We start from the raw sequence: 25,266 nt of genomic DNA on the forward strand, positions 1-25,266 counted from the left end.
CTGCAGAGCCGCACACTAGATATATGGCTGCTCTATGCTTACAGGACCTGTGATGATGTCACATGGAGGGGAGGAGTCAGGGGTCACATGATCAGCTCCTCAGTGTATGCAGGACTCTGCTGTGCTGGTTGTCATGGTGCTGGGTGAGGGGACGGTTATGTCCGTGTCAGGCCGTGGCAAAACCGGGTTGTCACAGAGACTGCACAAATCTTCCAGGTGCAGGACGCCATCTTCCTTGGCATTCCAACACAAACACCAGCCACAAAGCCTAGTCACCCCCCTGTACAATAGGGACACACCAGTGGACGGGGCCAGGCAGATGGTGACGCCCGCCTAGGGGTCCTGAGGTGTCAGGAGAGGGAACATGTCAGTTAGAACTGAGACACAGAACATTGCTGACAGAGGAAGTGAGAAGAGTGAAGTGGTAGTCGGTGGTTGTAGCTCCCGGACTACCTGAGCTGACTAAGGTGGCAGATGGCAGAGCAGGGCCACAGGCGACGGAGATCCAGTCACGGGAGACCTTAAGTGGACTGGGACAGGGTTGTAGCCCGCTAGTGCCGACAGCGGGAATCTGATCCGGAGGCCGTGCACAGTCAGGGTGCCTGGACCCTAGGGCGAGGACTGCTTCAAGCCCCTTGTCAATTAGCCAGCAGGGGACAAGATTCCATGTCTTATCCCACCAGTTAGGGGTACTTTGCACACTACGACATCGCAAGCCGATGCTGCGATGTCGAGAGCGATCGTCCCCACCCCCGTCGCAGCTGCGATATCTTGTGATAGCTGCCATAGCGAACATTATTGCTACGGCAGCTTCACATGCACTTACCTGCCCTGCGACATCACTCTGGCCGGCGACACGCCTCCTTCCTAAGGGGGCGGGTCGTGCGGCGTCACAGCGACGTCACACGGCAGGCGGCCAATAGAAGCGGAGGGGTGGAGATGAGTGGGACGTAAACATCCCGCCCACCTCCTTCCTTCCACATAGCCGGCGTGAGCCGTAGGACACAGGTAGGAGATGTTCCTCGCTCCTGCGGCTTCACACACAGCGATGTGTGCTGCCGCAGGAACGAGGAACAACATCGTAACATCGGTCCTTCCGAATTTATGGAAATGACCGACGTTACACCGATGAGACGATTTCGACGCTTTTGCGCTCGTTAATCTTATCAAAAACGATTTACACACTTCGATATCGACAGCGACGCCGGATGGGCATCACTTTCGATTTGACCCCACCGACATCGCAGCTGCAATGTCGTAGTGTGCAAAGTACCCCTTAGCCCAGATAGAGCGAGATGGAAGCCCAACGCAGGGGATAGGGCGTCTGCAAGTGCCTGCAAAAATCCCAAGGGTCAGTTCTCGCGGGCAACAGATCCCACAGCAAAGACACCGGGAGCAGACTTTTCCCGTTTTATGCAGACTAGTCAACACACAAGACAAAACACTGAAGTGCAGGAGGAAAGGCCCCTGTCCTGTCAACCGGTGTGTGGGACCTGAGCACACCCCTCCAGAGGCTACCGGTATCCGCACTTGGCTTACTACTTGGACTCTAAGGGACTTACAGTTAGGTCCAGAAATATTTGGACAGTGACACAAGTTTTGTATTTTAGCTGTTTACAAAAACACGTTCAGAAATACAATTCTATATATAATATGGGCTGAAAGTGCACACTCCCAGCTGCAATATGAGAGTTTTCACATCCAAATCGGAGAAAGGGTTTAGGAATCATAGCTCTGTAATGCATAGCCTCCTCTTTTTCAAGGGACCAAAAGTAATTGGACAAGTGACTCTAAGGGCTGCAATTAACTCTGAAGGCGACTCCCTCATTAACCTGTAATCAATGAAGTAGTTAAAAGGTCTGGGGTTGATTACAGGTGTGTGGTTTTGCATTTGGAAGCTGTTGCTGTGACCAGACAACATGCGGTCTAAGGAACTCAATTGAGGTGAAGCAGAACATCCTGAGGCTGAAAAAAAAGAAAAACTCCATCAGAGAGATAGCAGACATGCATGGAGTAGCAAATTCAACAGTCGGGTACATTCTGAGAAAAAAGGAATTGACTGGTGAGCTTGGGAACTCAAAAAGGCCTGGGCGTCAACGGATGACAACAGTGGTGGATGATCGCCGCATACTTTCTTTGGTGAAGAAGAACCCATTCACAACATCAACTGAAGTCCAGAACACTCTCAGTGAAGTAGGTGTATCTGTCTCTAAGTCAACAGTAAAGAGAAGACTCCATGAAAGTAAATACAAAGGGTTCACATCTAGATGCAAACCATTCATCAATTCCAAAAATAGACAGGCCAGAGTTAAATTTGCTGAAAAACACCTCATGAAGCCAGCTCATTTCTGGAAAAGTATTCTATGGACAGATGAGACCAAGATCAACCTGTACCAGAATGATGGGAAGAAAAAAAGTTTGGAGAAGAAAGGGAACGGCACATGATCCAAGACACACCACATCCTCTGTAAAACATGGTGGAGGCAACGTGATAGCATGGGTATGCATGGCGTTCAATGGCACTGGGTCACTTGTGTTTAATTGATGACATAACAGCAGACAAGAGTAGCCGGATGAATTCTGAAGTGTACCGGGATATACTTTCAGCCCAGATTCAGCCAAATGCCGCAAAGTTGATCGGTCGGCGCTTCATAGTACAGATGGACAATGACCTCAAGCATACAGCCAAAGCTACCCAGGAGTTCATGAGTGCAAAAAAGTGGAACATTCTGCAATGGCCAAGTCAATCACCAGATCTTAACCCAATTGAGCATGCATTTCACTTGCTCAAATCCAGACTTAAGACGGAAAGAACCACAAACAAGCAAGACCTGAAGGCTGCGGCTGTAAAGGCCTGGCAAAGCATTAAGAAGGAGGAAACCCAGCGTTTGGTGATGTCCATGGGTTCAAGACTTAAGGCAGTGATTGCCTCCAAAGGATTCGCAACAAAATATTGAAAATAAAAATATTTTGTTTGGGTTTGGTTTATTTGTCTAATTACTTTTGACCTCCTAAAATGTGGAGTGTTTGTAAAGAAATGTGACAATTCCTACAATTTCTATCAGATATTTTTGTTCAAACCTTCAAATTAAACGTTACAATCTGCACTTGAATTCTGTTGTAGAGGCTTCATTTCAAATCCAATGTGGTGGCATGCAGAGCCCAACTCGCGAAAATTGTGTCACTGTCCAAATATTTCTGGACCTAACTGTATTTCCACACAGTGAGTACACCGGTGTCACCCGGTCCAGCGTGCAGACGACGCCCCAGCACTACACATCACCGACACCTGGGCCCCCGGGCCACACCTCCCCTAACCGTGGAGGGGATACCATCTTGCTGCCCCATTCCATCAGCCCCGGCGCCCCATACCAAGGCAGCGGCGGTGTCACCAACCCTCACCGCAACCCACGGGTGGTGTCACTGACAAACTCTTCCCCTGTAAATACCCCCTTTATATTGTTGTGGGTGACAGGCTGCTGCACGAGCCCCAGATCCGGCTGCCACTCGAGCCACAGCCACGATCCCAGATCCGAGCGCCTCGAGTAGCCCCCTGTCGTGGTCTGCACCGTGACAAATCTTGGCGTCACGAACAGGATACTTACGCCATCCACTAACCTGGGTGAAGTGCGCCTTTCCTGGACTGTTAACCCGTGAAACGTTGAAATTTTTGGACCGCCGCCATCTTGCCCGCCATTTTTGGCACCAAAACCAACAACCTCACCTTTTTCATCCCCAAAAAGAGCGCAAGTCTGAAGCTCCGTCTACCTTCTCTGAGCGCGGCTGGAACCTGGTGATCTCCAGAACAGGAAGCAGCAAAGGACAGTGGGTCCCGCGAGACTGCTGTTGAAAACCAAGGGGGAGAGACCAGAAGGATGTCAGCGCCCAATGGTGATGGCGGAACTGCGGCTCCCACAGCAGTGCAGGGTGACGGAGAAGCGGCGGGTACCGCTCCGGTCGCAAGAGCGGTGGACCCTGCGGTCCCGGCGTTCACGCAAGCTATGCCGCCTCCCCCGTCCATGACAGCCACTGCGATACTGCCCGCATTACCGACAATGGGTCCCTTGACGTCAGGTGAAGGTGACCGGCCTGCGGCCTCTGACCCGTTTACCGCGGACTCGGAACCGGAGGAGCTGGAAGAGAGCGATTCGAGCTCCAGCACCCCAAAGGATGCATGGGTGCTTCGGTTTGGAGGAAACAGCTACAGAATGTCCCTGTCGTTGCAGCTAATACGTGAGTGGGAGATGTATGAAATGGAAACGGAGTCCACTTCTGAGGAGGAGCTCCCAGCTGCCGCTATTGATGTGGTGGTGCCTGTATGCTGATGCTGTGGTCTGCCCGGGCACTTTTCCAGAGTGTGCACGGGAGGCACCCGGCATTAAAGGAACTGGAATCCTCAAGTTTTCAAGTTATGTTTAAACGGCAACCCTTGTTGAACGTCCTCATGTTCCATGGAGGAGGCCATCTGAATCCCAGGTGGAGGGTGGCAGGAAACCACCTCTTCACCCTCTTCACCCTCTTCACCCTGCCTGTTAAAGATGAAGAGGCCATCAGGGTCCGGAGCAGCGTGCCACGAGGAGGTGGTACCAGGAACTCTTGGTGGAGGATGGTGCAGAACCAGTTAAAAGTTGAGAGCTGAGGGGGGCAGAGCTCACAATATTACAGCACTTCGAGCAAAAATTAATCCTCAGGGTCAATAAGATGTCAAAATGGAATAAGGAAGCAATCTAAATTGAGGTATGTAACCTGGACAGTTAACGGCAAATAGTCGTGATGGAAAATACCAACACCCAGCCCAACGCGTGTCACTTTAAACAAGCTTCATCAGGGGAAAGGGGGTATGAGACACATATATACATAAACATAAAGTTATCTAGATGAGGTACCGATGTGCAGTGGTTCACATGGATCCCCAGGCGTACAGTAAATCTTTATTGTGCATGCGCAGAAAAGTTTTATTAAGCAGGAAATGGCAATGTGCGCATGCGCGAATGTACGCATTTAAACTAGGACCGCGATTCACAAATCCTAGGCACACAAAGCCTGCATTAGATTACATATAAGGGTAGATTCACTAAGCGTGCACAAAATGCCTATTGCGTATGCGCGAAACGTTCATTAAGAACATCAAGTAGCATAGTGGTACTGTGCATGCGCAAGTGTGACGCCCTGGCCTATCAGGTCGGCACAGGGTATTGTGCAATCTGCCCTTCTGTGCAATATCCACCTCCTCCTTGGTTAGGGGTCCCTAACTACTAATGGTGTTGCCAAAACCAGCTAATCAAAATCCTAGGAACACTCTCCACCACACCCACCAGACACACCAGTGGATGGCCTGAGTGGAATAGGGTCGCCCACTTGGGGGGTTGGTAAGGGGAGGTCAGGAGAAGGGCAGTGTAGTGTTGGAGGTGAAGAAGAGAGGAGGTCAGGAGCAGGGCTCCTTGGAAGTACTAAGTAGCAGATGGTGGTCTGGGCCTGGTAGGAGCTGGAACCCAGGTCGCAGGGGATCGTGACAAGGGGCACGATATTGTACTGGAGGACAGCCGGCGGCCTTGTACCATCACCGGGCTGGGACTAGGGCATGATGTGGTACGTGGACCCTAGGTCAGAGAGTAGCTTCAGGCAACCTGACAATTCAACCGACGAGAACGGAATCTTCAAGATCCGCTCTCCACCTGCTCCAAAATCGGGGTACTAGCACAACAAGGGGGATAGGACTTTCCACTCAAACGGTCGAGGAAATCGCAAGCGTGAACCCTGAGAGCAAGCACCCTCAGTTAGCCACACTGGGGAGCGGGACCCGATTAGTTTCAAGCTATAGGGGCCAACTAGAGGAGAACAAGATGCCAAGGGAAAGGTCACAGATCATCAGGCAACACCAGCAGAAACAGGACTCAGACATGCTCCCCTCAGCGGCAGCGGTGTCCAGAACTTTGGTTTACTAAGTTGTCGATGTCAGCGTTATTGGACTGAGTGAGTACGCAAGTGACCCCTACCTCCCCAACGGCACACACAGCCACCATCTCCGAGTCCCGGGGCATCTCCCCTACCCATGGAGGGGTTAAACACCTGGCTGCCCACTACATTGCCACCGGGTACTCCCAGCTGCAGCGGTGGTACTCCACCTTACCACACACCACGGGTGGCGTCACAAACTCTAAATACACCATCCCCTGTAAATACCCCCTTATTCGTGTGGCCGCACGACCCCCGGGTCTGGACATCCCTAAAGTCACCGCGGGTCCAGATCTGAGCAGCCCGGCTGCTGGCGTTGGGGCGGTACACAAGTATACGTAAAAAGCACCAGGATGCCAATTCACAAATCCTACTTATGCAAAGCCTGCATTGGTTGGCAAAAACCAACCTCAAACACACAGAGGAGCTGAGCTTTGTCTGCGGTATTTTCCTAATATATACGCATGGACGCTCATCAGTGAAAGTGAACACATAGTCATGATAAACATGCACTAACAATTTTTTTAGGTTTGGAAAAAAGGAAACCTTATTGGCATTCTTATATCAATTTGAGACAATTCACACAAATAGGGAGAGCCGCATCATAGACGCTTAATAGTGAAGATATCCACATAGTAATGATATGTATGTGCAAATATATAATACACCATCATTGAAATTAGGAAAGAGGGGAACCAAATGGACACCATTACGTAAAGAGATTCACACAGGCAGGGAACACCGCAGCCGCGGCAAAGACGTAATGTGTATATATTGCTAGAACAAATGGGTATAATACATATTATTATAAACCAGAAGAGAAATGTTATGCTAATATCAAGTAGGATATTGTGAACACAGGATTATTTTCATATGTTATCATCAAAGATCATACAAATCGGCCAAAAATAGCAGGACATTACAACCAATCATTATTATCCATTAGGGGACACGGTGTTCATATGGTAAAGGACTCATGACCAATAGTCAACCCCAAAAGCGTCTTACCTGGGCCAAGGAGAAGAAGAACTGGACTGCTGTCAGTGTACAAGGTGTTGTTTTCAGATTAAAGTAAATTTTGCATTTCATTTGGAAATCGCGGTCCCAGCGTCTGGAGGAAGAGCGGAGGCCACAATCCAAGCTGCTGAGGTCTAGGGTGAAGTCTCCACAATCAGTGATGGTTTGGGCCATGTCATCTGCTGGTGTAGCTCCACTATGTTTTATCAAGACCAAAGTCAGAGCAGCCGTCTACCAGGAAATTTTACAGCACTTCATGCTTCCCTCTGCCGACAAGCTTTTTGGAGATGGAAATGTCATTTTCCAGCCAGACATAGCCCCTGTCCATACTGCCAAAAGTACCAATACCTGGTTTACTAACCACAGTATCACTGCGCTTGATTGGTCAGCAAACTCGCCTGACCTAAACCCCATAGAGAGTCCATGAGAGACACCAGAGCCAACAATGCAGACGAGCTGAAGGCGGCTATCAAAGCAACCTGGACTTCCATAACTCCTCAGCAGTGCTACAGACTGATCGCTTCCATGCCACATTGCCGCATTGATGCAGTAATTCATGCAAAAGGAGACGACCGAGTATTGAGGCATTTACTGTACAGACTTTTCAGTAGACGCCAACATATCTGCGTTTAAAATCATTTTTTCAGTTGTCCTATATAATATTCCAATTTTCTGAGATGATTTTTGGGTTTTCATTGGCTGTAAGCCATAATCATCAACATTAACAGAAATAAACACTTGAAAAAGATCCCTCTGTGTGTAATGATTCTTTATAATATATAGGAATAGATCCCTCTGTGTGTAATGATTCTATATAATATATAGGAACAGATCCCTCTGTGTGTAATGATTCTATATAATATATAGAAATAGATCCCTCTGTGTGTAATGACTCTATATAATATATAGGAATAGAGCCCTCTCTGTGTAATGACTCTATATAATATATAGGAATAGAGCCCTCTGTGTGTAATGACTCTATATAATATATAGGAATAGATCCCTCTGTGTGTAATGACTCTATATAATATATAGGAATAGATCCCTCTGTGTGTAATGACTCTATATAATATATAGGAATAAATCCCTCTGTGTGTAATGACTCTATATAATATATAGGAATAGAGCCCTCTGTGTGTAATGACTCTATATAATATATAGGAATAGATCCCTCTGTGTGTAATGACTCTATATAATATATAGGAATAAATCCCTCTGTGTGTAATGACTCTATATAATATATAGGAATAGAGCCCTCTCTGTGTAATGACTCTATATAATATATAGGAATAGAGCCCTCTGTGTGTAATGACTATATAATATATAGGAATAGATCCCTCTGTGTGTAATGATTCTATATAATATATAGCAATAGATCCCTCTGTGAGTAATGATTCTATATAATATATAGGAATAGATCCCTCTGTGTGTAATGACTATATAATATATAGGAATAGAGCCCTCTGTGTGTAATGACTCTATATAATATATAGGAATAGATCCCTCTGTGTGTAATGATTCTATATAATATATAGCAATAGATCCCTCTGTGAGTAATGATTCTATATAATATATAGGAATAGATCCCTCTGTGTATAATGACTATATAATATATGCGTTTCACTTTTTATATTGAATTACTGAAATAAATTATCTTTTTGATGATATTCTAATTCTTTAATTTTTTTATGATATTCTAATTTATTGAGTTGCACTTGTATTTACTGCTATAATGAGGGAACAGGTTAGGCGACCTCTGCTCCAGCAAAAAGGAAATGGAGGAAGAAGAAATGAAGAACATTAGTTTAGATTCTCAGACTTTATTGGAAAAATGTTTTTGGTGTCAGGTTTTTGGGACAATTTAGTAAGAATTTACAATCAAAGTCCCCTTAGACCCTATAATATGTGCATTATGGAATAGAGAAGGGGGTCAGTTCCCAATGATGACGAAAAAACTACTAAACTTAGCGGAAAGTGAATATAGAAGCTCAATCACATCAGATGTTCCCACAAGGAAGGAATGGATCATAGATGGAAATAGTAATGTGTAATATGAACATGTTTATTATTGTAGTATAGAGAAGTTACAGACATTGCTCAGACATGGAGATTGTGCGCTGAAAGTAACTGTAATCAATGGCAGATCGCCGAGATTGGGAGGAAGGAAGAAGAGGGTAGAGGGATGTTAGGTAGTTTGGGGGGAGGGTTGTAATACTCTTGTCCTGATAATGAATGTATAAATATGTGAAATGTTCAATGTACATGGAATATTGCTTTTTATTTGATTTTTAGAAAACAGACGTCTATTAGTAACTGTATATATTATAATTCTAATGTAACTTCTTACGTGCTTTCACTTTCTTGTTTACTTACTTGCCTTTACTTTGACTGTTTCTTTATGTTTTCTTGTTCAATTTCTCAAATATATGGTTTCTCCCCATGTTACTTTTTCTTAGTGGTCAACAAATTATAATTTTCAAGGAAAACATCTCTCACTTTCTAGGTATGATAATGGCTTCTACCATTGTGGTTTGGTGATATTTAAAAAGAAGTCATTTGTGTGTAAAATATTTTCATCATTCTGAACATGTCAAGGATTTCTCCCCTGTGTGAATTCTTTGGTGTTTACAAAGATTCGAACTTTGGGTAAAACGTTTCCCACATTCTGAACATGAAAAAGGCTTCTCCCCTGTGTGAGTTCTGTAGTGTGTAAAAAAATGAAATTTATGTGCAAAACATTTCCCACATTCTGAACATGAAAAAGGCTTTTCCCCTGTGTGAGTCCTGAGATGTGTAAGAAGATTTGATTTTTTGTTAAAACATCTCCCACATTCTGAACATGAAAAGGGCTTCTCCCCTGTGTGAGTTCTTTGGTGGATAACAAGAGATGGTTTTTGGGTAAAACATTTCCCACATTCTGTACATGAGAAAGGCTTCCCCCCTATGTGAGTTCTCTTGTGTCTAAGAAGACCTGTTTTATGTGTAAAACATTTCCCACATTCTGAACAGGAATATGGCTTCTCCCCTGTGTGAGTTCTCTGATGTGTAACAAACTGTGATTCACATGCAAAACATATCCCACATTCTGAACATGAATATGGCTTCTCCACCGTGTGAGTTGTCTGATGTATAACAAGGGCTGATTTTTGGGTAAAACATTTCCCACATTCTGTACATGAAAAAGGCTTCTCCCCTGTGTGAATTCTTTGGTGTCTAACAAGAGGTGGCTTTTGAGTAAAACATTTCCCACATTCTGTACATGAGAAAGGCTTCTCCCCTGTGTGAGTTCTCTGGTGTCTAACAAGACCTGTTTTTTGGGTAAAACATTTCCCACATTCTGAACATGAATATGGCTTCTCCCCTGTGTGAGTTCTCTGATGTGTAACAAACTGTGATTCATGTGCAAAACATATCCCACATTCTGAACATAAAAAAGGCTTCTCCCCTGTGTGAATTCTCTGGTGTGTAACAAGATGTGATTTTCTGTTAAAACATTTCCCACATTCTGAACATGAATATGGCTTCTCCACCGTGTGAGTTGTCTGATGTATAACAAGAGCTGATTTTTGGGTAAAACATTTCCCACATTCTGTACATGAAAAAGGCTTCTCCCCTGTGTGAATTCTTTGGTGTCTAACAAGAGGTGGCTTTTGAGTAAAACATTTCCCACATTCTGTACATGAGAAAGGCTTCTCCCCTGTGTGAGTTCTCTGGTGTTGAACAAGACCTGTTTTTTGGGTAAAACATTTCCCACATTCTGAACATGAATATGCCTTCTCCCCTGTGTAAGTTTTCTGGCAAGTAGCAGATTCTGAAGAAAATCTTTTCTCCATCGTGTGAATTTTTTTATGGATTTTTTGATATTCTGAAGTTGAAAATGGCTTCTTTGCTGTAAGAGCACATTGATTTCTAATACCTCTTTTGTGACTTTTATTTTTGTCACTAGTATGTGATGAATCAGAAGGTAGGACTTGTTTAATAGAATCAGATGATAGATCTGTGCTGTAAAAAGATGATGGTAAATCTTGAATAGTGGTATTCTCTTCAGTTATATCTTGTGTGATATCAAGGTCATCTGATTTTAAAATTGAAGATGTCAGTTGTGCTTCTAATCTCCTGGTACAGTCATCTGCCAAGAATAAAAATTATTTTTAATACTATATACAAATTTAAGGCTATAACTTATAAAATGGCTTATCCTCCCAGCCCCCTATCAGTGGCTTCCATGTCCTCAGTCCCAATCGCCATCTCCCAGGGCCTGCGCACATCACGCAGTTCTCCTGGGACTGCGCACGCATACATTCATAAAGGGTCCATGTGCCCTAACCTAGATATTTAAGTCATCCTCCCCCTATGGGAGGTGCCTGGGCATTGTGGTCTATCCTTTAAGGCATGTGGCTGGATGTCAAGTCACATGCCATTTGCAGAGTCTTATGCTGTGTGTGCTAACACATTTTTGTATTTTAGTACCCGCTGTGCCAGCTGTACCTGCTGCAGCTATCTATACAAACTGTGCCTGCCGGACCTGCTGCAGCTACCTGTAAACCATGATGTTCAACCCTCTTTGTTCATTTTGCCTCCTGTATATTGGAATAATAAGCCATCAGATAGTGTTTTGTGGGCAAAAATTATAGCATCTGCTACTTTCTCCACTGACAAAGAGTTTCCACAATGGTTTTAGCTCAAAAACTCTTGCTTATGAAGAGATATGGCTTTATGATCCAATCCAGCTAAATTCGAAAGCCAAATTTCCTCGATGCTTCTCAGCCTTGCCGTGTACCAGACACCGATACTATCCACATGTTTGGCATTGCCACAGGGAAGAACCCACAGAAATATTTATGGGGTATGTCTTCTGGAGCAAAATATGGTCACTATGTATTGGGCATTAAAATGGCATAGTTGCAATTTTCCCTCTGGAACATCCAATCCATGCTAATTTCCAGCGACTGCCTGGAAATTAGTAGTCATTTTGACTAGAAAAAAAAAATATGATGAATGCTATTTATTGACTATATGTTATAGTATCACTATTTTTTTTTTTTTTAAAGGGAGCCGGACCGGTGCAATATGCACCAAGAACCACGGACAGGTCTGGGTGCATATTGCTAATCCCTGCCTAACTGTCCCTGTATCTAGAAGCATAGATGAGAAATACTTTTTCTAAAGATCTCTTTAAGATCCCATATGATATGCTAATGAGCTCAGGGACAAGTCGTAAGGGCGTTAGTTTCTGGGCTCAGACCACCCTCTTAGCATGTTAGCACGCCCTTGTGGGCATGCTAACATGCTATTCAATGCCCACTGCCCAGCATCATCAGCAGTGACGCACGTACCTGTATCCGTTGTCACCGCTGGGTTTAGGTTCAGTGCACATGCTCAGAAGTCCCCAGCACTTCTGGTCATGAGACCTATGAAGCCGGGTGTACGTGTCCTGGCTTCAGAGAAGTCTAGTGCGCATGACCGGAAGTGCTGGGACTTATGATCCATGCGCAATGAGATTACAGCCGGCGTCTGAGGCAGTGCAACGGGCACAGGTACTGTACGTGCATCACTGCCAATAATGGCGCTGGTCCGTGGACATTAATTAGCATGCTAACATATCACTGTGGGCGTGCAAATATGGTAAGAGGGCTGAATGAGCGCAGGATCTAACACCCTAGCGACTAGTCACTGTGATCATTAGCATATGATAAAGATATCTTTAGAAAAAGTATTTCCTTTATCTATGCGAGTGTATACAGGGACAATTAAGCAGGGATTAGCAATATACACCCAGAACTTCTCGTGGTCCTGGCTGCATATTGCTCCTGACAGGTTCCCACTAAGAGCATCCGAATGCAATATTTAAACACTTATTTCTTTAAACATTTGGGTGAAGTTCAGGTTTTTTTTTTAATTAAACAGAAAACAAATCAACCTCACATTACAAAAAAAAAAAATCTCAGACACTGGGATCAGATTCAGCATTACAAAGGTGTTATCATGTAAAGCAGAAAACTGGCTGCAGTGGAAAGCCATGAAATAAGAGCGGCTTTGGTACTAACTACTATAGAGAAAACTGTGACTATAGACAATAACACATCTACTAAAATGATCGCCCTCCACCCCGACAGCCTTCACCGTCAGTAATTTAGTAACTAGAGGTGACATGTGGCGCCCCAGGACCTGGTCGCCACAACAGCATTGCCCTCCCAAAGGGTTAATGCTGAGCCTGGAGGTAATTGGGAGGTCCATTGGCCAGCAAGTTTAACATCCAACGCAGTTCTCCCTCCGGCCAGCAGGGGGAGCTCTGAACCTGGAATTCCAGGGAGCATTCCTTAAGTCTGACCTGAGGGAGGAAGTAGTGTTCAGTCTGTAGAGAGAAGTGAAAGGAAGCAGGCGCAGAGTGTGCTGTCCTGTGGATCTGGGGCCTGGAGCTGGAACAGCTTGGCCCAGGGAAGCAGGAGTAGCAGAGAGGCAGAGAAGAGACTCGGACATCGGAGTCTGTGGCCACCAGGGCTTAAAATACTCCCTGGTAGCCGAATCCGAAGGGCAGGAGAGCTGAAAGCACCTGGCCCATAAACAGCCCGAAGGTACAGCTGGAGCATCAGGGCCCGGTGTGGACTCCAGCAGAGAAGCACCAGAGAGGGCCTGCGCAGCCTACCACAGAGGGAAAGGGACATACCACCGGTCCCAGCAGCAAAGAGGGCCATTGCTGGATCCAGAGAAGCAGGGTCCTATCGTAATAAAGAAAGGAACAGGAGTAGGCCTCATACTCAGCTGGCCAGAAAGATCACCCCAAGTACTTCCAGGCCGACCGGATCCCCTTCACCACCTGTGACGGTCTCCCAGGATTGGACTGTTCCTAAAGTAAAAGAGGAGAAGGTAAAGAGACTGTTTGTGCCTGGTTCTTTCATTGCCTGTCGGCCCTGCACCGTGTTAGCCACACAACACCATAGACTTTCAAAAGCACTAACAGTGTCCCCGGGGCTCCGCTCCACCTGTGGGGAGCAGTACCACCATTGCTGCCGTATCATCACCCCGGAGGCCTCACACAGCAGCGGCGGCTTAATAGCCGCAGACCACAGGTGGCGTCACGAAACAAATACTTTAATTGCTCCCAAGTCACTATGGCCATATTAAACTGACACCCACCAGGGCCATGGAGTCGGGCCCCGCCACCACTGACGTCCCCCGGACTAGTCCGGCCCGGCACCGGGTGTCCCATAGCCCGGGGGTGGGCGAGTCAGACACATCTGGAGTAATTACAGTATGTGGCTCGGGGGCTCTCGGCAATCCAAACTATTGTAGCGTCCAATATCTTCTGTCAGATGAGTTTCTTGAAGAAATATTAGACATTTACTTTCTGCCTCTCGGACTCCACAATGGACGGCTCCAGTACAAGTTCTTATATAATGGACATTTGTAGAATTCTAGTCTGAAAAATATCCTTCAAGATCTTGAAGGTAAAAATAATTACCGTATTTTTTGGACTATAAGACGCACTTTTTTCCCCTCAAATATTGGGGGAAAGTGCGGGGTGCGTCTTATAGTCTGAATGTAGGGCTGCGGGTGCTACGGTGGAGCGGGTCATCAGCGGCATGCGCAGGCTGTAGTAGCCTGCTGTGACCACGTGGACCCACTCATTTAATATGCACGCCCATCGTATCTCAGCGCCGAAGCCGGCGCTGACAGGTGGGTGCGATGATGGGCGGGGGATGCGTGCATATTAAACAGCCTGCCCACATGATCACCCCTGGCAACTACAGCCTGGAGTGATCATGTGCGGCTGTATTCACTGCCCCCGCGCATAATCATCAGCGCGGGGTGCAGTGAATCAGTACACTCACCGGCCACGATCCCTGCAGCACTGCGATGTCCTCCTGTCTGTGCCGGCGGCGGCTGTGTGGAGACTAGTGGTGCGCACAGCGATGACATCATCGCTGAGCGCACGTGTCCACACGCAGCCGCCGCCGGCACAGACAGGAGGACATCGCGATGCTGCAGGGATTGTGGCCAGCTCCACACTCCTGCGGCGCTGCTCTTGACACAGACGGAGGAGGAGCGATGCTGCAGGGAGTGAGGTAAGGTGAGTATGAACGTTTATTTCTTTTATGTGCCACAGGATGCGGGCTGTATACCAGGATGAGGGCATATAGCAGGATTGGGGTATATTATGAGCAGGATGGGGGTCTATGAGCAGGATGGGGGTCTATGGGTAGGATGGGGGAATATGAGCAGGATGGAAGTATATAGAAGGATGGGGTAAATGAGCAGGATGGGAGTATATGAGCAGGATGGAGGTATATGAGCAGGATGGGAGTATATGAGCAGGATGGGGGTATATCAGCAGGATGGGAGTATATGAGCAGGATGGAAGTATATGAGCAGGATGGAAGTATATGAGCAGGATGGGGGTATATGAGCAGGATGGGGGTATATGAGCAGGATGGGGGTATATGAGCAGGATGGGAGTTTATGAGCAGGATGGGAGTTTATGAGCAGGATGGGGGTTTATGAGCAGGATGGGGGTTTATGAGCAGGATGGGTGTATATGAGCAGCATGGGTGTATATGAGCAGGATGGGGGTATATGAGCAGGATGGGGGTATATGAGCAGGATGGGGGTATATGAGCAGGATGGGGGTATATGAGCAGGATGGGGGTATATAGCAAGATGGGGGTATATGAGCAGGATGGGGGTATATTATGAGCAGGATGGGAGTTTATGAGCAGAATGGGGGTTTATGAGCAGAATGGGGGTTTATGAGCAGGATGGGGGTTTATGAGCAGGATGGGGGTATATGAGCAGGATGGGGGTATATGAGCAGGATTGGGGGTATATGAGCAGGATGGGGGTATATAGCAGGATGGGGGTATTTAGCAGGATGTTGGCATATGCCAGTATAAAGCAGGATGCGGCCATATGCCGGATGATGGTATCTAGCAGGATGGGGGCTATACCAGGATGAGGGACATATACTGTATATACAAGGCAGGAGGATCATTACCAGGATGGGGTACCTTAGTAGAGAATTTGGGGACATTACCCCCAGAACAGTGTCAGCAGCAGATCCTTGCCCCATAACAGAAGTGTGTCATGACCACATTTTTTGCTTAAAATTTTATTTTCCTATTTTCATCCTCTAAAAACAGGGTGCGTCTTATGGTCCGGTGCGTCTCATACTCCGAAAAATACGGTGCTTTCCTTTTTTCTAATTACATTTTGCAAATCCTGTGGGTGGGCTGCCCGGCCTCCATGTACCCACTGTGGGATAATTCTAACCTCCCTCATATGTTACAGTTACCCTATGAAGAACTTTGGATAAAAACGCCCCTATCAGCACATTCATCAGAAGGGAGAGAAGGAAGATCCATCAATAAGATGCCGAGATTCTAGGAGGTCACCAGCATCATTACCCTCCGATTTCTCTTAGGGGTCCACCAAACAGATTTAATTTTTCTTCCCATGATTTTCTAAGTTGTCTGCACATTCTACGTACGCTGTGATTTGGCTTTCCAGATTAGAGATCTGGGCAGCTAAGGGTCCACATCTTCTCATTTCAGGGGATAGGGTGGATCATCCCTGTGAGATCTGGCTGATACAGATCTCACTCCAACAGAAGGGCGTCCAATACCCAAAATAATGGGGACAGTTTTGGGTGGAGGAGCATGAGGTGGTCTAGCTGCAGAATGGTGACCATTTGATATGGCTACAACCCTGATAAAGTAGCCACAGCCGGTGACTGAGAAGAATCTGTGCCTTCTCTGCATTTAGCGGTCACTACTCACCTGGGCGGTTATCTGTAGGAATCTCCTCTTTACTCCGCTCATCACCCCTCACATATGTCTCTGTAGTATTAATATGGGGCAGATCTTCACCCTGAAACAAATATTGTAAAAGTCACAGACAGATGGAGAAGTCCCATCTATGATCAGCTCTAATCCTGCCATCTCCACCACTCTCATTACACAAGTATAACACATATAATACTGGAGGATAAAACAAGACTGAGCACAAGACCTTCACAGTCGTCTATACATCATAGGAGATTTCATGGCCCCTTCTCTCCATCTACCTGATGATCCTGAGGAACATCGGGATCTTCTTGTTTACAGTCCTGTGGGAGAAGAGGACGGGGACATCTCTCTGGTGTTGTCCTCTTACTGGATAGACCTGGAGGAGACACATACAGGGACTGAATTCATTCCTTACATACAGATAATTATAGGTCGTGTGTATTTAGTCCTGTCTATTACCTGGTGATGTGAGGGGCTGGGGAACCTCCATCATGACGTCCTTGTACAGATCTTTGTGTTCTTCTAAATACTCCCACTCCTCCATGGAGAAATAGACGGTGACGTCCTGACACCTTATAGGAACCTGACACATACAACGATACCGTCACCCCCGATCCCTTCATAGCATTACTGTATAATGTCCCAGCATCCCCAGCAGTGTCACCTCTCCAGTCAGCAGCTCAATCATCTTGTTGGTGAGTTCTAGGATCTTCTGGTCATTGATGTCCTCATGTATCGGGGGGTGAGGCCCCGTGATTGGGCTCAGGGGTCTCCCCCATCCCTCAGACACAGGGTCCTGACAGCGATCACTAGAGGTCTTCTTCACTACTGTGTAATCCTGGTTATGGAGAGACACAGTAATAAATCTCACTCCAGACATTTCCAGAGTCCTCACCTCTCCAGTTCTGTCCATCTGTTATTCCCATAGATAAGAATGGTGTAATGTGACGTTATCAGAATCTCTCACCTCTCCAGTAAGCCGGAAGAGGATCTCTAGGGTGAGGTGTAATATCCTCTCCGCCATCTTCTCCCTGTCTCTGTCCATCCTTGATGGGTCAAGCAGAACAATTATATAGAAGATCTCCACTGAGAGGATCCGATATTGTAGGGATCTGAATGAGAAGATAAGCCGGTGTAAGCACATATAAAATACAATTATTACAGTTGTGATATCGGTGTGAAGCAATAATGCGAGCATTTCACACATCTAGAGGTCACAGAGAGGATTCCTACGTGTGATGAGCTTCTGTCATGAGAGTAAAGTAGCATAATTTTGGGACTATTGAGATAAGGGATAGGGGGCGATTTACTTACCATATTTTTCGGATTATAAGACGCACTTTTCCTCCCAAAAATTTGAGAGGAAAATGATGGGTGCGTCTTAAAATCCGAATATAGCTTACCCAGGGGGAGGGGGGCGTAGTGTAGAGGGGTCACTGGAGGCGGGACAATATTGTGCTCTCGTGTGCGGCGCCCGGCGCGGCTCTGTGCGGTGGCTGACACGGCTCTGTGGGGTGGCCTGACGCGGCTCTGTGCGGTGGTCGACACGGCTCTGTGGGATGGTCGGCGCGGCTCTGTGCAGCGGACAGCGCAGATTTGTGCGGTGGCCGGCGCGGCTCCCTGTGCTGCCCGGCGCAGCTTCCTGTGCGGCTGCTCGGTGCTGCCCGGCGCTGCTCCCTGTGCGGCCACTCGGTGCTGCCCGGCTCCCTGTGCGACTGCTCAGTGCGGCCCGGTGCTGCTCCCTGTGCTGGAAAGGCTCTGTGCAGCGGCCCGCGCTGCTGTGTCCTGGTACTCAAGATATCAGCGGTAGGTTCTTCAAATAATGGCGCCCATAGCCAGCGCATGCGCAGATAGAGCTCTCGGCTCAAGCTCCCATCTGCGCAAGCGCCGACTGCAGCCGCCATTTCTTTAAAGTCTGCACCGCCAACATCTTCAGAATGGCCAGTGCCCGCAGCGAGCACTAGCAGACAGCAGCGCCAGCCGCCCCAGCACAGCAGCACAATTGCAGCGCATCAGCACACAGCAGCACCGGCCACCCCAGCACAGCTCCACAGTGAGTATCTGTGCCCCCCTCTGCACTGCCCGTAGCATGGACCTGCTCCACCACCGCCGCTGCCTCCTGTGACCTGTGAAATTTGGGGTGCGTCTTATAATCCGATACGTCTTGTAAAACGAAAAATACGGTATATTTCTCACTAGCTATAGTACCCGGAATTACCCAGGATAGTAACTAAATCTCTCACCAACTCTCCCTGGATGGGATACACATATATATATATATATATATATATATATATATATATATATATATATATATATATATATACTGTTATACTGTGTGTGTGTGTGTATATATATTGTGATAACACGCTCGGGGATCGCCTTTGCTGGGTTCAAAGGGCACGTATTCACCTCAGGCAGACAGCCGAATTACAGGTGTAACTGATGCTGGGTCAGGTTTATTGCAGTGAAACAAACAAAAAAACCACCAACAAAATAAATCATTGCCTGTCCGGCGCTAACTATACAGGATGATATCCTAACTACCAACTGGAGGGCTTCTCCCTTCCAGCTAAACCTTACAAACATCAAGCACTGCTCCCACTCACAAGTATCCCCTACACAGACAGGCTTACTGTGTTGCCCAGATGGAGACCTTCCCCAACTTCCCAGACTCCTTTTACATCCGTCCTTCATCTCCCATTAATCCATTAGTAGCCAGGTGATCCTTACCAGGCTAAGTCACATAGGACCGATATCGGGGTGAGATATACCTGCCCTCATCCACTAATCCCACATGAGTCTCACATATCACCCCCCCTCTGCTCAGACCACCTCGGCTGAGCAACGACACCCACAAAACAGTGCACACGAGACAGGGCATTAGCATTCCCCATCCGCACCCCAGGGCGGTGTTCCACTGTAAACCGGTAGGCCTGAAGAGCAAGGAACCACCGGGTCACTCGGCCATTCCGTTCCCTATTCAAGTGCATCCACTTGAGAGGGGCATGGTCAGTGATCAGCCGGAACTTCCTTCAAACCAAGTAATATTTGAGGGACTCTAGAGCCCACTTGATGGTTAAGCATTCTTTTTCCACTATTGCATAGTTTCGTTCATGCTTATTTAGTTTCCGACTAAGATAAAGGACCGGGTGTTCCTCTCCGTCCTTCAGTTGCGACAATATGGCCCCTATACCGGTGTCAGAAGTGTCCGTTTGGACCACAAACTCGCTGCGGAAGTCAGGAGTCACTAGCACAGGTTGAGAGCAAAGAGCTAATTTTAAGTTATGGAAGGCTTCTTCAGCTGCCGAGGTCCATTTGATCATGACAGAGTCTTACCCTTGGGTAAGAACAGTCAGGGGAACAGCGGTAGCCGCAAAATTGGGAATGAACCGTTGGTAATAGCCGGCTATTCCCAAAAAAGCTCTCACCTGCTTCTTGTTGACTGGTTGCGGCCAGTTATGAATGGCTTGTATCTTGTCAATCTGGGGCTTAACGATTCCCCTCCCAATTATGTATCCCAAATACTGGGCTTCTTCCAGACCGATATGACATTTCTTGGGGTTTGCTGTTAGACCTGCCTCCCGCAGGTCCTCAATCACGGCCTGTAGTTTCTGGAGGTGTGTCTCATAGTCCAGGCTGTATATGACGATGTCATCCAAATACGCAGAAGCGTACTGCCTATGGGGCCTCAGGGCTCGGTCCATCAACCTTTGAAAGGTTGCCGGTGCCCCATGAAGTCCAAACGGCATATACACATACTGATATAAACCTTCCGGTTTAGAAAACGCAGTTTTCTCTTTAGCGACCTCCATTAGCGGGATCTGCCAATAGCCCTTCGTTAAGTCTAGGGTCGTGATATACCGGGCTTTTCCAAGACGATCTATTAATTCGTCGACCCGTGGCATAGGGTAGGCATCAAATTTGGAGACCGCATTTAGTCTCCTGAAGTCATTGCAGAATCGAATAGAACCGTCTGGTTTCGGTATTAAGACAATCGGACTCGACCAGGCGCTATGCGATTCCTCGATTACACCTAACTCTAACATGGTCTTTACTTCTCGGGAGACAGCGTCCCGTCGAGCTTCCGGTATTCTGTAGGGCTTTACCTGAACTGTTACCCCGGGATCTGTTATGATATCATGTTTAATGAGCGTGGTCTGCTCAGGCTTCTCTGAGAAAAACTCGTGATTGTTGATTACAAATTGCTTGACGTCTGTCTTTTGCTGCTCCGACAGCGTCTCCGCAATCCCGACCTCCGGTATGGTCTGCTTGCAGACCGGAAGGGCCAGACCTGCTGACAGAGCAGGACGGTCCTTCCAGGGTTTTATCAGATTCACGTGATAAATCTGTTCAGGCTTCCTTTTACAAGCCTGGTACACTTTGTAGTTTACTTCACCCACCCGTTCCATAATTTCAAAGTGGCCTTGCCACTTTGTCAGGAATTTGCTTTCCGCCATGGGGACCAGGATCAACACCCTATCTCCGGGTGCAAAAGTACGGCTCTTGGCCGCCCTATCAAAAATCCTTTTCTGTGCTCCCTGAGCCTGTACCTTAAGCTCTTTAACGATGGGATTCACCGCCGCAATACGGTCCTGGATTTGGGTTACATGGTCTATTACGCTTTTGAACGGGGTGATCTGTCCCTCCCAGGTTTCCTTAGCGACATCCAACAGTCCACGGGGACGTTGGGCGTACAGAAGCTCGAAAGGCGAGAACCCGGTGGAAGACTGGGGCACCTCCCGGATGACAAAAAGCAAAAACGGGAGTAAGTAGTCCCAGTTCTTCCCGTCCTTGTCTATCACCTTTCGGAGCATCTGCTTCAAGGTTTTGTTAAACCGTTCGACTAGTCCATCCGTTTGAGGGTGATACACGGAGGTGCTTAACTGTGCTATTTGTAACAGCCTGCAGAGCTCTTTCATTACTTTGGACATAAAGGGGGTCCCTTGGTCTGTGAGTATTTGTTTTGGAACACCAACCCGACTAAACACATGGACCCAGCTCCTTGGCAATGGTCTTGGTGGCCGTGTTATGTAAAGGGATGGAATCCAAGATGACAAGGATGTGCTGGTGTCCTCGAGCAGACTTGGGGAGGGGTCCCACTAGATCCATCCCAATCCTCTCAAACGGGATCTCGATGATGGGCAGATGTTCTAAGGGGCTACAGAAACGGGGCCTAGGGGCAGAGATTTGGCAGTCAGGACAAGACTCGCAATAGGTGCGAATATCGTGATGCATGCCTGGCCAAACAAAACAGTGTAATATCCTTTTGGTGGTTTTTTGGACACCCAGGTGACCCCCCATTACATGTCCGTGTGCCAGGTCCAGCACTCTCTGCCTGTAGGATTTTGGCACAACCAATTGTTGCACTGTGTCGTCCCCCTTCTTCTCTATCTGATAGAGAAAATCATTCTCCAGGGCCATGCAGGGGTAAGCCAGCCTAGTACCTGCATCCACCTGCACCCAGTTTATCATTTTAACATTTTTTTTATAGCCTGAGAAAGGGTAGAATCTCTCATTTGCTCGCTTTGGAAGTCATCTTTCAGGACTTCCGAATTGAGCCAAACAGAAGGTTGACGGCCGTCCACGTCTACCTCTGCCCTGGGTTCATCGGTATCACCCGCCAGAACTGGAAATGGGAACTTGAGGTTGTTCTCAGCGGATTGCTGAATCCTCTTGTGGGGCATCCTCCAGTGGCTTCGGGCCCACACAAGGTGTGGGAGAAGGACCATCTGTGTGGCTACCCTGGGGAACTAATTGGTTCTCCCACAACTGCCAAAAGTGGGGAAAATCCCTGCCCAAAATGATATCATGTAATAACTCTGGGACTAGTCCCACCTTATGATGCACAGACCCATAGGGCATAGTAATGTAGGAGACCGTTGTAAGGTACGAGCAGGTGTCTCCATGCACACATGTCACAGAAAATTTATCTGACGGTCCCATCGGGACTGCCACTAGACTGGCCTTTACCAGAGTCACCACACTTCCTGAGTCTAACAGTGCAACAACAGTATTGCCATCAATGGACACTTCACACAGGTGTTTCTCCATATCGCCTGGACATGCCGCAATACACACTACCCGATCAACCATAGCCATGCGTTTTTCAAAGTCTGTGACATCGCACTGCATCGGTTCTGTAGTTACTGGACAGTTCGCAGCAATGTGGCCCACCTCCTGGCAGCGGAAACACCTCACGGGCCCCTTGCTAAGACCATAGTGTGGCACCTTAGGCCTCACAGGGCCAGCAGTCCTGTTTTCCTCCTCCACTGCCTTAGAACTTTTTCCTCCTCCCCTAGACCCTGGAAAAGTCTTACCAGATCCTTGTCGAGAAGGGGAAGAGGGAGGATGTGTAGCATTGTCCATAAGTCCTTCTCTCAAAGAATAACGCTCCACTATGTCCACTAGCTCATCCGCTATCGTGGGGTTTCCATTGCTCACCCATTTTCTCAGAGGTGGCGGTAGAGCTCTTAGGTATTTATCAAGGACAATTCTTTGTATCATCTCTGGCGCCGTCAAAACCTGAGGCTGCAGCTATTTCTTGGTCAAGTGAATAAGGTCGAACATCTGTGACCGCGGTGGTTTATCGGGCTGATTGATGAACTCTCTGTGCTCGCACGGCCGTCGTCACTCCCAGCCGGGCCAGGATCTCGGCTTTTAGTTTATCAAAGTCGTGCGCTGCTTCAGCCTCAAGGTCAAAGTAGGCTTTTTGGGCCTCACCTGCCAGAAACGGGGCAAGTAAGCCGGCCCATCGCTCCTTTGGCCACTTTTCCCGCTCCGCCGTCCGTTCAAAGGTGGTCAGGTAAGCTTCCACATCATCCTCTGTGGTCAGTTTCTGCCAGTACCTATTCACATGAATCACCCTCTGGTCAGCCTCCGCATTACCCTCAGGTACGGTCGCCAGATGCTGCGCCACCTGCTGCAAAAGTTGGCGGTCTCTAACCGTCGTTTCCACCAGTTCCTTCAACTGTGCCGACATCAAGCGATTAGCTTCTTGCTGCACAGCTGCGGATTGTACCAGCGCTTTCACCACGCCATCCATTATAATGCGTTTTAACGTGCTGCCCGCATTCTCCACCACAATGTGATAACACGCTCGGGGATCGCCTTTGCTGGGTTCCAAGGGCACGTATTCACCTCAGGCAGATAGCCGAATTCCAGGTGTAACGGACGCTGGGTCAGGTTTATTGCAGTGAAACATAAACAAAAAAAAACACCAACAAAATAAATCCTTGCCTGTCCGGCGCTAACTATACAGGATGATATCCTAACAACCAACTGGAGGGCTTCTCCCTTCCAGCTAAACCGTACAAATATCAAGCACTGCTCCCAATCACAAGTATCTCCTACACAGACAGGCTTACTGTGTTGCCCAGATGGAGACCCTTCCCCAACTTCCCAGACTCCTTTTACATCCGTCCTTCACCTCCCATTAATCCATTAGTAGCCAGGTAATCCTTACCAGGCTAAGGGTACCGTCACACTTTAGCGACGCAGCAGCGATCCCACCAGCGATCTGACCTGGTCAGGAACGCTGCTGCGTCGCTACATGGTCGCTGGTGAGCTGTCAAACAGGCAGATCTCACCAGCAACCAGTGACCAGCCCCCAGCCAGTAGCGACGTGCAAGCGACGCTGCGCTTGCACGGAGCCGGCGTCTGGAAGCTGCGGACACTGGTAACTAAGGTAAACATCGGGTATGGTTACCCGATGTTTACCTTAGTTACCAGCGCACACCGCTTAGCTTAGCGTGTGCAGGGAGCAGGAGCTGGCACTGGCAGCGTGAGAGCTGCGGAGGCTGGTAACGAAAGTAAATATCGGGTAATCACCTTGGTTACCCGATGTTTACTTTGGTTACAGCTTACCGCAGGCTGTCAGACGCCTGTCAGACAGGATTGTTGCTCTCTTGCTGTCACACACAGCGAGGTGTGCTTATCAGCGGGAGAGCAACAATAAAAAAACGAACCAGGGCTGTGTGTAACGAGCAGCGATCTCACAGCAGGGGCCAGATCGCTGCTCAGTGTCACACACAGCGAGATCGCTAATGAGGTCACTGCTCCGTCACAAAAAACGTGACTCAGCAGTGATCTCAGTAGCGATCTCGCTGTGTGTGAAGTACCCCTAAGTCACATAGGACCAATACCGGGGTGAGATATACCTGCCCTCATCCACTAATCCCACATGAGTCTTACAATATAAATATATATATACACATACACACACACACACACACACACAGTGTAGAAAATACCTTGAAAATCAAAATTACTTACTGGTAATATTTTTTTCCAGTGCCCATGACACCACCACCAGAGAGAGAAGTCCACCCATCTTAGGACATGAAACCCAGTGAAATAAAAGGGCGATACCTCTCCACCACATAAGGTAGGTTACAGAGCAAGAGAGGAATACCAGGAAACAATATTAATATAAACCTCCACCAACACATAAACTAAGATGTAGCACCTCGACCCTACACAACCAAAACTAAGCAGAGGGTGAAGCAATGGT

The 25,266-nt window shown here is 47.6% G+C and overlaps 2 protein-coding genes across 2 annotated transcripts in view; both read right to left on the reverse strand.

Moving 5' to 3' along the window:
- Window positions 1-9,010: 9,010 nt before the first annotated feature.
- The window catches only part of LOC142312479 (uncharacterized), a 198,324-nt gene continuing 182,068 nt past the window's right edge, over window positions 9,011-25,266 (reverse strand). The window contains 1 exon segment of the mRNA XM_075351425.1: window positions 9,011-10,729. Within this exon segment, the coding sequence (XP_075207540.1) occupies window positions 9,549-10,729 (1,181 nt within the window). The 3' untranslated portion in view covers window positions 9,011-9,548.
- LOC142312478 (uncharacterized) lies at window positions 11,018-17,869 on the reverse strand. The gene is made up of 7 exons (XM_075351424.1): window positions 17,722-17,869; window positions 17,419-17,592; window positions 17,214-17,337; window positions 17,033-17,130; window positions 16,746-16,836; window positions 13,731-13,819; window positions 11,018-11,101 (listed from the first exon to the last, which is right to left on the reverse strand). Exons 1-6 carry the CDS (start codon window positions 17,797-17,799, stop codon window positions 13,731-13,733), a joined length of 654 nt encoding a protein of 217 aa, XP_075207539.1. The 5' UTR covers window positions 17,800-17,869; the 3' UTR covers window positions 11,018-11,101.

This window comes from Anomaloglossus baeobatrachus, chromosome 5 (genome assembly GCF_048569485.1).
Source record: "Anomaloglossus baeobatrachus isolate aAnoBae1 chromosome 5, aAnoBae1.hap1, whole genome shotgun sequence".
Lineage (NCBI taxonomy): Eukaryota > Metazoa > Chordata > Amphibia > Anura > Aromobatidae > Anomaloglossus > Anomaloglossus baeobatrachus.

Coding starts and splice junctions, on each gene's coding strand:
- LOC142312478 (XM_075351424.1), bottom strand. CDS start 17,799: ATGGACAGAGACAGGGAGAAGATGGCGGAGAGGATATTACACCTCACC. Junction 17,131..17,213: donor CCAGCCCCTCACATCACCAG/GTAATAGACAGG, acceptor TGTCTCCTCCAG/GTCTATCCAGTAAGAGGACA. Junction 16,837..17,032: donor ATGTTCCTCAGGATCATCAG/GTAGATGGAGAG, acceptor TATTTGTTTCAG/GGTGAAGATCTGCCCCATAT.